This window comes from Schistocerca nitens, chromosome 1 (genome assembly GCF_023898315.1).
Source record: "Schistocerca nitens isolate TAMUIC-IGC-003100 chromosome 1, iqSchNite1.1, whole genome shotgun sequence".
NCBI lineage: Eukaryota > Metazoa > Arthropoda > Insecta > Orthoptera > Acrididae > Schistocerca > Schistocerca nitens.
In genome coordinates, this window is record NC_064614.1 from 128,618,692 (window position 1) to 128,632,115 (window position 13,424).

At 37.9% G+C, this 13,424-nt stretch overlaps 1 protein-coding gene across 1 annotated transcript; it reads right to left on the reverse strand.

Annotated features, from left to right (window-relative positions):
- Positions 1–2,909: 2,909 nt before the first annotated feature.
- Positions 2,910–3,721, reverse strand: LOC126234733 (U1 small nuclear ribonucleoprotein C). The gene has a single exon (XM_049943482.1). The coding sequence runs from the start codon at positions 3,605–3,607 to the stop codon at positions 3,107–3,109; it is 501 nt and encodes a 166-aa protein (XP_049799439.1). The 5' UTR covers positions 3,608–3,721; the 3' UTR covers positions 2,910–3,106.
- Positions 3,722–13,424: the final 9,703 nt, after the last annotated feature.

A 13,424-nucleotide genomic window follows, 5' to 3' on the forward strand; every position in this document is an offset into this window, starting at 1 on the left:
CAATACCATGATCATTATACCTAAGCAATATGATGCATACCTCACAGAGCGAACTGTGGAATCTCTACAGTAAATTCTTGAAAAAAAAAAAAAAAAAGCCAACAGAAGAATGCAAAGAACATTATACAAGCAGATGAAAACATCCAGAGTGTGATGCCATGCTTTCATGATAATAACAAACAATCCAAGTAGGAAGAAATGAAATTGAATGTCCTTCCATTGGTACCTGTGAAATAAGACACTTCAGTGTCTGTGGGAAGGTCATTCAAAATTGCCTATGAGCACGAGTGTGATAATCAAATTCATTGTTATAAACAACCTAGTCCAATCTGACTTGGGAGTAATGTTTATTACTACAAAAGTTGTAACAAAATAAAACAAACATCCAATGGCAGGTTTATTTTGGTAAATGGAGGCAAGCTTGAGACGAAATGGGGTTGATATTACTAATTTACAATCTCCATACATAATATCAATGAACAACAACCATGGCACAAGCATCACAGAGAACTGCTACAAATTAGTTACTTCATCATATTCCATAGAGCCCATCAAGGAGAACAACTTCAGGTATGTGCAATAAGTCAAAACTGTGTGCAAAGTCAGTAAGCAATCTTACTTTATAACATAATTATAGTATACATTTGAGGTGAGCTGCAACATGCAACAAATCAGATACAAAATCTACCCCAAGAAAACACGCAAAATTAAAATAAATCATTTCATTACATGCTCGTCTTCTGATTCAACGAATTCTGGCAATGGCTACTCACAAAAGAGCAAAACTACAGTATGTGGAACTAACAAACACCTGAATTACAGGCAAGGTCTATGTTCCTGGATCTTGAATTAGGATCAGTTTACGTAGCACTGATCTCAATGATGATACTATTTGCTGTTCCTCATGTAACAGCTTCCACTATTCATTGGATGTCAAGTTACTGCACAATCAAAATTCTGAAATAAATTAACATTAGGTTTTCCTGGTCAGTTTTCTTACTACTGTATCACAACCATAAAACAGGAGAGAATTTTTCTTTCCTGACAGTTTTAATTTTAGTATATCTCTCAGTTATTCTTGGCCTATCAGGTTGTCAAAGAACTTCATAATAAAAGTTCCACATAACTTCCTGCGTATGAACATTATGCGGCATTATAGTTGTGTCTTACAGTTTCATTTCTGTCTTTCGACAGCAAAAGTACATGCACCAATGATTATTATTTTTTCTGTTTATGCGCACAAGGATAGGGACAGCAGCACAGCACATTTTTATGCAGTATAGTAAACAGATACAGCTCTGACAAAACACGTTTGTTGGCATTCAACTAAGACATAGGCCTGTCTGTGTCAAACGAAGAGTTAGAATTGGCAGATGAATATTTCTAGGTTGCACCTCAAAGATGTTCTGTTGGAATCCCACCTGAAATACTACCATGCACATAGACAACATTGAAAGCTTTAGGTCAATGTCACTTCTCACAGCTAACATGCTCCAAAATCTCTAGAGTTATGTATAATATTTCATACTCCCTTTTGCACTCTTCCTCTTCCTCTCCCTCTCTCTTAGAAGTCAGTTGAACCTACTAATACCAGACATAGGCCTCAACCATTGACATGATGATGATGATACATGTGACTCATATGTACACAAACACAAGGAGAACAAATTAAATGTTTTCCATCTACATGAATTTATGAAATAACATACTGGTATCTAATTTAGTGTACACTTCAGTTAGGCAGAAAGGTGACAAGTTTGGTTACGAGTTGGTGAATCAGTGTCAAAGGCTTCGTGCAACCCATTTTTGTAAATGCTTTGTCTTAATGATTTCTAGTACACTGTCACTACACTTATCTTTATTCAACTATTTTGCACTGTCGAAACCAACTTTTATTTCACCTTCCACGTGAAATATCTTTTTCATCACTGTTCACCTGTATTTTATCCTGTTTGTTGATGCTAGTCAGCTACTATCCGAAGAGATGCCTGTAAGATGAAAACTGACTGACTAAATAAATTAGTATGTAGGACATTCACAGTTTGTGTTTTCACTGATTACTATGCAAATATTCTTAGGAGGTGTAAAACAAGCCGTTAAAATACATCTTCTCATTATTTAAATTCTACTGTAATTTTGAAGGAAAAAAACTTCTACTTGCTCTAAACCATAAAACTTCTGAGATTTTGTTGGTACCATGCTAAAAAATTTTAAACATTTTTTTTTATTTAAGTATATTTCCATACACTGTCCGCGTAGCAAGTTAGTAGATAAAGTAGTTAGTATCAACTTAGTGGGTAAAGGCAGAGTAGCAAATAACTTATTCTTCCCCAGTCAACAAGAATTAGTTATAATGTAACGAAAAAATTGCAACGAGTTGAAATCAATGAGTAATACAAATATTACCACATAATTGTGCATTTTGACAAAACATAAGACATTCACACCAAATCAATTATAAAATGTATTTCGAAACACACTCCATATGTAACAGTATATGACAGATCAGATCTGACAAACTGTTCCACTGATCAACACATGTAAGACGTTATTGTTATAAATGTGATCTTGTTAATGATGACATTCATATAAGGGCAAATTGTAAAACCAATACCACTCCAAATATCTTGATAAAAGGAAATGACCCCCTTCTCTCTACTAATGATTGTGTATGAACCACTACGATGGTTTTGATATGAAATGATAGATGGACACAGGAATACTGACATGCTTCTACTAAGAAAGTGGTCTTGAACAGCTGATATCATGTCCTCCACAATGTGTAGAGTAAAAATTTCAGTTATGCTACAAAAAAGTTGAGACTCAAAGTGCAACAACAGCAAAACATATCACCTTCTTAAAACACAAACTGTAGAACAACATTTTATAAATGAAGTTTAACCAATAAATACCACTGAAACTAAATTTTATTACAAATATCCACAGAAAATCCAAGAAATTGTTTCATACATATACGCTATGTAACAATGTTTGACACACATTTCATTCTTACAGGCAGGACAGAACACTTTTTTATCATCACTGCCACAAATGTACTGGACAGTCCAATAGAAGTTAAATACAAACTGAAATTTATAGTCCACTACTATTTCTTCATTGGTGCACCCATAGGTCCTCCAATAAGTGGTGGTCCTCTCATAGGTCCCATTGGACCCATTGGTCCCATCGGCATCATGGGTCCCATCATCGGTGGTCGCATTCCCATCATAGGAGGCATAGGACCATGAGGTCCCATCATCATCGGACCCATATGGCTTGGAGGCATTCCTGGCGGACCCATCATACCTGGTCCAGGCTGAGGTGGGCCATGTACTGGTCCAGGTGGTCGTGGCGGTCCTGGCATACCAGCCGGTGGCGGTAGAGCAGCTCCGGGTTTCGTAGCAGCAAACGGATTAGAAGCAATTTTGCCAGCTTTAAATGCAGCCGTTGTCGCATCAATGAGATGTTGTGCTTGCTCCTCCATCCACTTCTGATAGTAAAATTTTACATTGTCTTTATGCTTGCGCCCTTGACAATGTGTTTTTCTAACAGACGGTGAATCGTGTGTGAGATATGTATCACAGTAGTCGCAGTAATACTTCGGCATTTCGAAATAAATCCGTCACCAGTGTAACTCTTGCAGTACTTGTAACTCAGCACTCACAATTACACACTACACCATCAACATAAACAACGTCCAACGATGTTTCTTGAAGGGTGATTCACTATCAAAGATCACTAACACAAAGACATGATAATCGCTGGAGTGAGCATCTGTGCGGGTGACATAATCGACTAATCGATACGTGATATGTGCAGAGTATCCCGTGATCTCTGAGGATCACTGAGTGTATCTTTTATTTTCTCATGTACTGTGTTGCGTTTTGTTCGTTTTGTTCACTAATCTACGCATTAGTCTTTTGTAACTATGCACAATAACGTGGAATTTTTACACAGTTACTCAGTTATGTAATTAGTATGTAGGAGGCAGTGTCCCTGCAAATCCTTGCATTCAGTAATCTCAATCCACAGTCTGAATTAAACAGTAGGAACATCTATGGAGTGAGCATTCAAATGCCAAAAAGTGGAATTCTTGTCGTCAATACTCATAGACATCTTAACAAATCTCATTTGTGGACCTGAAAAGAACTTCGCTTAATTCTTTCAGCGGATGAATGCAAAGGCACTTCGCATACATGAGACAAATGTCGCAGCCCGCCTGTCGCTATTTCTTTCTATTAAAAGGAAAGAAGATATAGGCATTGCTATTATTTAGTATTTTGACTGACTCATTGATCTAATAAATTATGCTATGGCGACATTACAAAATAGCTTGTGTTCGAAATTGAAACTATCCCTAAAAAAACAGAATTGGTAGCACCGGCACGCAGCAAATTATTGATTAATGACTATGAAATCCTTCAGAGAACAAAATTCTTCCGTTTAGACTTTCAGGTGGCATAAAGTTAATCTTCGTTTACGCTTTGGGAAGCTGAAACATTAATTTGCACATAGGCTCATTTTCTGCGTTGTATGTACTACAGATGGAATTTCAAATTGCTATTAACTTACAATACTTGGGAGCTCTTTATAATCAGAAGTTGCTGATTTAGACAGTCATGTGTAAATCTTATCTACAAGCCTCCCAAAATAATTCAGCAATACCCGTTCCTGCTGTAACGATTGTTATCAGAATTATAGAGATTTTGTTTCTTTTCAAGAATACACTCTATTCCTTCAGATTCTGATACAGATATCTAGTGCTACTCTCTTGTGAAATAGCAAAACGCAAAGATCCTGAAAAAGGCCAAAGAATCACACACATTTCACCTTAGAAGAGTCTAAACTATAGTCTAAGAATTTCAGAAATTGCCATTATTATTGTAACTTTAATCATTACAAACTCTTAATTTCTTTTTTCCTCTTTTCAATAAAATTCTCTCTTTCTGTCTCTACGAGTTCGATATAAATATCATCGAACTCCTTTGTGTGATAATTCGATTTGCTCACTATACAGGAATGATCAATGCACATGATAAATTAATATCGAATTTGTAATGAATACACGGTATACACTGCTCTGCAAAACCTAAGGCCGAGATACATAAAGCTCAAACATAATGAGTTACCTAAACACTTTTCTCACATGACATACTAAAAGCCTTGGATCTAGGCAGTCAGATGGTGCAGTATTTCTTGATTTCCAAAAAAGATTGTGATATTCCTGGCTGTGGCAGCCAGTTTTTTTATCTTGTTAGAAGCCCATTTTGATGCAGCTTGATACACACGAAATAGCATATGGTACAAACGTGGACTGAGGTACAAGCCGCAGATGGTACAGTATGCACCATTCCTGTGGGAGAGTCTGCCAATTGAACTGAACTTGCTTCTGATCGGTCGGCACATTTGGGGGTTAGGCACGGAAATGCCTAACTTCTCTTATTAATTATTTATATACTTTTCATTGTATTTAACCCATTTTTCAGCATAACAATATCTCATGGTTACCCTACGAGTCTACAGTTTTGTTTATTAAATTTCACTAGTTTTGAGAATCATAAGAGTAATGATATTACAGTGGAAGTGCTTTGGACACCTTCGAGTCGCTATGGTGCGCCGGGGAGATGAACTACTTAAGCTGCGCTAGTCACTCTACTTCGGGTGTTCTTCAGAGCCAGACATGTATCTCTGTTTCGGACGCACATGTCATGTATTGGGAATTGTCAGAAAAGTTACCATACTATTAAGAAAGCTATGTCTAGTGTTGTAGAAGACAGTGTAAAAAGTGATATTTTAAAATATAAACAAATAGGATATATTAATGAGAGGTGTCGCCTACCATAATTGTCAGTACGACAGATCTTGCCCTCTATAGATACAGAGACTAACCTGGGCAAGTAGCATCCCACAAAAAATGCACAAACACAAGTTCAAGTTCTAAATGACAACGTAGCAGCCACTGCCGAGGAAGATCCTACGACCGACAAGCTGTCTTCTGTACTGGGGACACAACTTCAGAACATTGGTGGAAAGAACGGTAGGGATTCTTATTCAGTCTCTACAGATTTCTCCAGCTTCCAGATCTGACTTCCAACACGACAATGTATAGCTTTATACATGGCATCCCTAGTGGGAACATGTATTTAAAGAAGAGGCTACTATCTGTTAACGAGAACTGTGAACTGGGTGAGATGTGAAAATTATAGTGAGAACAGTGAACTATGATGATTATCATAAAATGCCCGAATCAATAGTGTATGAACAGTGAAGAAGATAAAAGCAGCACTGTGTGAACTTTTGTAAGTTTCTCTGAATTGTGAGGCAACAAAATCTATAAATGCCGCTAATTAATCAGTGTCGCATAGTTGAAAGTGAAAACGTGAAAACGCAAATCGGAGTGTGAAGTTATAAGTGTGTGCGCGATCCAAACGGATTACGTTTTATTTCACCGCTACGACAAACAATGCTTCAGGGAGCAGTTAGCAGAGCAGCGTACAGCAGGCGAGGCGAATGACTTGGAAGCAACACTTGTTGCCCCCACCAGCTGCAGTCCAGCATCAGAGAGCAGCGAACGGCAGGGATAGGCGTCTGTGGTCGATTATGGCAACCAAAGACACCCAACACGAAAAAGACAATGCGGCGAGCAGCAACATCATGCTGGAGAAGAAACTAGCGTGTACACTAATCACTTTAGAGCTAGTGAGAGCAAGCTAGTACTAACAACCTTAGGGATTTTTAAGAATATTGTTAATTTTTTGGTAATAATTTCCTTAATAACAAAAGGTCAGGGGAATGCAAAACACGGTACAATCTTAGAAGTGGAGAGGCACTGGCCTCAGGGTAATGAAATCTAAGAGGCAAGCCAATTATAGGGCATGTCAGATGAAATATAAGTAAAGAGGAAGGTGTACAGAATCAAATGGATGATAGCTAGTTACCAGAATCCTCTGATGTAGAAACTGAAGTTTCGCAAGAAAGGTGACTGGTGATGTCAGAGGCAATGACTCTGACACCATCTTTGCTACTGAATCAATAAGTAGAACAAGTAGGTCAAGCCATGGAACAGCATCAGCTGATACATTGTCTACACAAGATAATAAGAAAAGTGTGGTTGAAATGTTAACGGTAGTAGTATGTGGGCAAAAAGGAATAACAAAGATTTCAAATTAATTAAAGAAAGGGCAGAAATTACTTGCTGATAAAATTGAAGCAACAAACAAGGAGATAGCAAAAATTAAGCGTAAGTGTAAACATTTAGAGACCAGGGTTGATTCTCACGAAACTAGAATAGGGGATTGTGAAAAAAACATTGAGCATGACAGTAAAGAATGAGGTCAAAAATTAGATCAGTATAAGCAAGACGTTAATCATAAGATTGATGATGAATTAGCCAAAATAAATGATCTCATACAAGCTGAAGATATTTTTGTATTGTCAGGTATGGATGAATTCATAAATTAAGTAATGATCAGTGTAAAATAAACAAAACTTGCAAAGATACCCATGAAAGGCAAAACAAACAGGTTGTAGACTTAAAGTACGAAAATACAGTCCTTAGTCGTAAAGTATCACGAGTAGAACCTGTTTGTAATCGTAATACAAATACAATTCAGGGTCGATTGAGAGAAATAGAACACAAGGTAGAAAACATACTCAACTAAGTGAGATGAGTAAAAACATGCCTGATGTGGAAGTTGTGTTAAAACAGAAACTCGAAACGTGGAATGAATGTGATAAACGTAAGGGTGTTGTCCATATTAACGAAGTAGTCAGTAATTCTAATGCTTACAAACTTCATAACTTTTATAGTAAAAGTAGGCTACATCCTGTTGTTTTCATTCATCAGTTACAGGGCACCATACCTGACAACATGACAGAACAGCAGAAAATCAAATTTGCAGCCAGTCGTTTTGAATGGGACACAATAGCATGGAGAGCAGGAGCCAGTAACACATGTAAAACATACCAAGAATTTATTAGAGCACTCTTAAACCAATACTGGTCCACAAGTACACAAAACAGAATAAAAACAGAAATATTTGAAGCAACGATCTTTGAAAACAGTGGCTGCAATAGTTATAAGGAGTTCTTTCAGTACTACTGGGAAAAGAACCAGCATTTAACTGATCCTTTGCGTGAATCTGACTTAGTAGAAATAACAGTTCTTAAGTTTCCAGTGACTGTACAGGAGAAACTAATACTTGTCAACAAGAGTGAAGTTAACAACCTCCTGCGTATATTAGAACAGCTGGACGCACTTTCAGGCAACAGACAAGTGCCGGAAGGCTGACGTGAAAACAGCTGGTGTACATTCCGCTGCATCCACCGTCACTCATACAGGAATAGCATGTCAAGAAACCTCAGGGAGCAATAGCCCTCTTTGCATTGCTAGGTAGCTGACGCCTATCAGGTACCCGAATTAACTAACAGCTTATTTCCTTTCTTTTCACGTTGTTAGTTCTTCCCTTTTGATCATTCTGCACTAAAATCTGTGATATATCCTTCTTCTCTATTCAAGACAATAAATGAAAAAGAGCCAAAAAGAGATCAATTGAAAGAAAATAAGTACTAATTGAATAGTTAAGCAACCAATCATAGACTATACGTATGTATCACAAAAGATAACATGCAGCATACAGTTTGCAAAGCAAGTACAGAACTTAGGCTATAAGACTTAAAATCGTCACCCATACATGCAGCAGAACACCCTATAAACTACATAAAAAAACTTTTTATACATGTAATGAAACACAAAGAAATAACATAAGCATATACACAGAGAAACAGTCTTGTTTATTTTGCTAGCTTACAGCTGATGCAGAGGAAGAGGACAGTGCTGAACCAAGCAAGTGGACACAATTAGAACAAAAAGTACGCAATGGTCCTGAGATGATTAGATTAAACTTTATTAGCAACAATTGGTAGATGGCCTGCAAGTGGTTAAAAGCAGTGATGACATTTTCACTGCAATATTTAGGCTAGGATGAGTCCAGACACTATTAAAATGATGATGAAAGAGTTTTGGATCGACCAGAGAAGTCGAAAACTCGTATATGATGATAGCGAATAGGAAGGTAATAGGCAACATGAAAGTTGGCCACACATTTAGGGATTATTAGGCGAGGTATTTCCGCCGAAGCATTATTATTAATTGTATCACAATTCAGAAATGTTACCCACTCAGCTAATGACAACAGAACATGAATCTCACATACGACACAGACAATAATAAGTGCTGAGATACAAATGTATAAAGCACATGAGAAAGGTTTGGTATATTCATAATGTTTACATGTTTTGGTGGCCGAGCGGTTCTGGCGCTACAGTCTGGAACCGCGCGTCCGCTACGGTCGCAGGTTCGAATCCTGCCTCGGGCATGGATGTGTGTGTTGTCCTTAGGTTAGTTAGGTTTAAGTAGTTCTAAGTTCTAGGGGACTCATGACCTCAGCAGTTGAGTCCCATAGTGCTCAGAGCCATTTGAACCATTTGTTTACATGTTTGAGCAGCAAAGTCCATAATAAGCTACAAGTTAATTAAAGCAACAGGATTTGTTTCGCTATTTTTCTCTGTTATCACGATCTAGGGTATCTTCAGTTCTCTCAAAAGACCTGTGAATCTTGTATGAATGCCTTGTTAAGTTATCGAATGATATGAAAACATAACCTGAAGTATAAAATGAGAGCTATTCTCATATCATTTCCATTTTCGATACTTAGATGTAAGATAGCAGTGCGTGGATCACCATTATTAACTTGACTGAAAGTAAGCAGTACTGGGATGAGTCACGCCTGATGTGTAATGGCGAAACATTAACAGGTGGTGCAAGAGTGTACTGACTGATGAGTCAAGGTTAGGAACACTAGCCACGTGAGGAGACAAGTCAAATGAAAGTCCTGTAGTCATCACAGCAGTAACAAAGACGTTGTAAATATTATTGTATTATGCTCTATGCAACATTTTGTATATTGTAAAACTATGTACCATCTCTGTATGAATTTTATATAAGGACTCCTAAATGCTGATACAATTCAGATTATTTATGAATTAAGTGACAGTAAACAATATATACAGGGTGTACATAAAGTCCAGAAACACTTTCAATTATTTATTGCACAAGAACTAAACATTGTGTACAATGTATGTAATACATATTGCATTTCGAAGAGAAACTCTGAAAGTTTTTTTACAAACATTCGATATGCGAACCGTGAGTGACCCAACAGACATCAATACGGTAATCGAATTCTTTCCATACCCATCCAAGCATGGCATCATCAACTGTGGCAGTCACTTCCCGTGTTCTCTCCTGGAGCTCTGCTACATCACATGGTAGAGGCGGTACATACACAAGATCTTTAATGTGTCCCAACAGAAAAACGTCACACAGAGGGAGATTTGGTGATCAGGGAGACCATTTCATAAAACAGTTGTTCCCTTCTGTAGCACGGCCGATCCATCGATGCGGCAGCTCCATGTTCAGGTACCCATGTACTTCGCAATGAAAATGGGGTGGAGCCCCATCCTGCTGGAAGATGAACGGAGAGTCCGACTGCATTTGAGACATCAGCCATTACTGCAACATGTCCAAGTAGGAATATCTAGTGACAGTGCTCTCAGCAAAGAACAGTTTTTTATGTGTCAAGGCATAAAAAACATTTACCTTTGCGTAATCACGCTCAAATTCAATGTATACATGTAGAAGCTTTGTACCCCAGATTCGAAAATTATGCCTGTTCACTTTTCCATTTGTGCAAAATGTGGATTCATCACTAAAAATTAAGTGATCAACAATGCCCTCTTCATCCTCATTCAACTGTTGCAACTGCGAAAAAATATCAAAATGCTTCTCTTTGTCATCGTCATTGAACTTCTGCACTAGCTCCAATTTGAATGTTTTAATAGACAGCTTCTGTTGCAGGATTTTCCACACTGTTATTGGAGCCATTTCGAGTTCATGGGAAGCACAGCCCACCGATTTCTTTGGACTCGTTATGAATGTCTCTTGTACACACTCCACATTCTCTTCACTCACACTGGAACTTCCGCTTCTCCTTACCAGGCACAAGCAACCAGTCGTAATGAATTTGTTGTGCCAGTGGTAAATGACCTTTCTTGTTGGTGGCTTCTTACCGTACTTGGTTCTAAACAGCTGTAGCACACCTGATTTTGTCGAACTCCAACTCGCAGAAAGCTCGCTCTGCACCTGAACTCGCCATGTTTGCGACTAGTGCTGATTACTGGCAAATTACTAAACTACACTGTGACAATTTACATAAATAAAAACTTTCAGGGTTTCTCTTCAAAATGAGGTATGTATGGTATCTGTACTGTGTTTGGTTCTTGTGCAATAAATAATTCAAAGTGTTCCCGTACTTTGTGTACACCCTGCATATGGACGGCTTAGTGCTGGCATAACTAAAAAAATTGTGAGTGGTATTAAGTATAAGTGTACGGCACTGTGCCGATCTTAGATGAAAAAAATTGAGTGTTATTAGGTAAAAGCGGGCGGTACTGCAGTGATATTAGATGAAAAACGTGTTTTGTGTAAAGATGGATGGTATTGTGCTGACAACATATATCGTTTAGTGCCTATCATATATAAACATCAATAAATGAAATGAGTGTTTATGAGGAGACTCAGTGGCCCAGGTGCCGATTTTTACTGTTGATAAACAAGGCTACAGAAAATTTAAAGGGCAGCTATGTGCTGAAAATAATAAACGATATTTTGTAGTAAGAAGAAATTAATGATGTAATGTGTGCTCAGTGAAGGTTTTTTGATAGAATTAAGATCGGGAAGTATATGTTTAGCATTAGTCAGTCAATGGTTTATCAAATGGAAATAAATTTATTTTCTTTGTTTTTGTTTCTTTATGACAGTACATGACAGAACAAAATTAGTTTTGTTTGCTATTATGTCCAGTACTGACAATAAAGCAATATGCAACATTTATTTTGACCATTGTACTACAACCTCTTACATATCAATCCCATAGGGATCGTGTGAACAAGATTAGATTAATTACAGCACACACAGCCATAGTGATTGGAGCAGGAAAAAGAAAGCCAAATAACTATTACAGTGGGGCATACCCTTTGCCATGCAATTCACAGTGGTTTTCAGATTGTAGATGTAGTTATAGCTTTTACCCTCCATTGTTATTTCAGTTTCTCACAATGGGGCTCTGCTGGGAGGGGCTAAAAACCACTCTTCAACCAAAGGTTACATAAACTGTATTTAAAAGATGGTTAAAATTTGTAAAAAGATGAGATTAATAGATGATTTAGTAAAGACACATTGGTGGACGATAATTAAGATTTTTACATAAAACAAATGACAATAAACAAGGTTTTTGTACAGCATGCATAGATGGAAAATATTGAGGGTTCTCAAAACTTGTTTGATGCTTTTATATTATAGTTAAAATTTAATCATTGATGAATGTAAACATATGATGGTGTAATGGTGATGGCAAGTGATACATAAAAATAACTGTCATGATGGGGATGTGATGATAAACACGATTGTGACATTTTGTAGGACTGTAGACAATGACTAGAAGTCAGCAAGATGGATGAATGGGGAAGGAGAAAATGGATGAACAGTTTGACATGGAACATTGCAACTAGGGATGGAAAGAGAGGTATACCTCGGGACATATTCCATTGATGGGAAGAGAGAATTGGTTAAAATTATGGCAGGAGAGGAGGGATAAGGCATGAAGTCACATAGAAGGTTGAATATGGATGTAGAGGTCCAGCAGACTACCTAGACTGGTTGTTAGTGGGTGGCAAATTGGAAATTGGGTACTGGGACTGGGTTTAGCGTTTAATGTACCATATCTGAAGGTGCTCTAGAGAGAAAAGAAGGAATAGGAAGTGGATGAGTTGGTACAAGATGCACATTGGAGAAGGGAGGTGGATGTAGAAGGCAAGGCCGAGTGCATATTTTCCAGGATTTCAAGGGACATACAGGATTTAGGCTAAGAAGAGATCCAAGCAATGTTGGCGAAGGTTAGGATGGATCAGATGAGGGAGTTATAGGCAAGGATAATGGTAGAAGGACATAGACCCCAGGTATGGCCTGTTAGTAGTTTTAGTAGTTTTAATGGATTCAGGCTATGTGTTGGTTGGCAAGAAGATGTGCCTTCCTTGTTAGTTTTTTGTCAAGACTTTGTAATAAATAGTTGGTCCTAAATCCTTGAGTGTGTTAGTCAGGGAAATGGGATGGTTGTAGATGGAGAGATGGAAATCTGGATGGTGGAAGTGTCAAGTGGTGTGACAAATGATGGGCTTGGGTTTTATAAGGATTTACTTGATGTTTCCACAGCCGGCCGGTGTGGCCGATCGGTTCTAGGCGTGACCACTACGGTTGCAGGTTCGAATCCTGCCTCGGGCATGGCTGTGTGTTATGTCATTAGGTT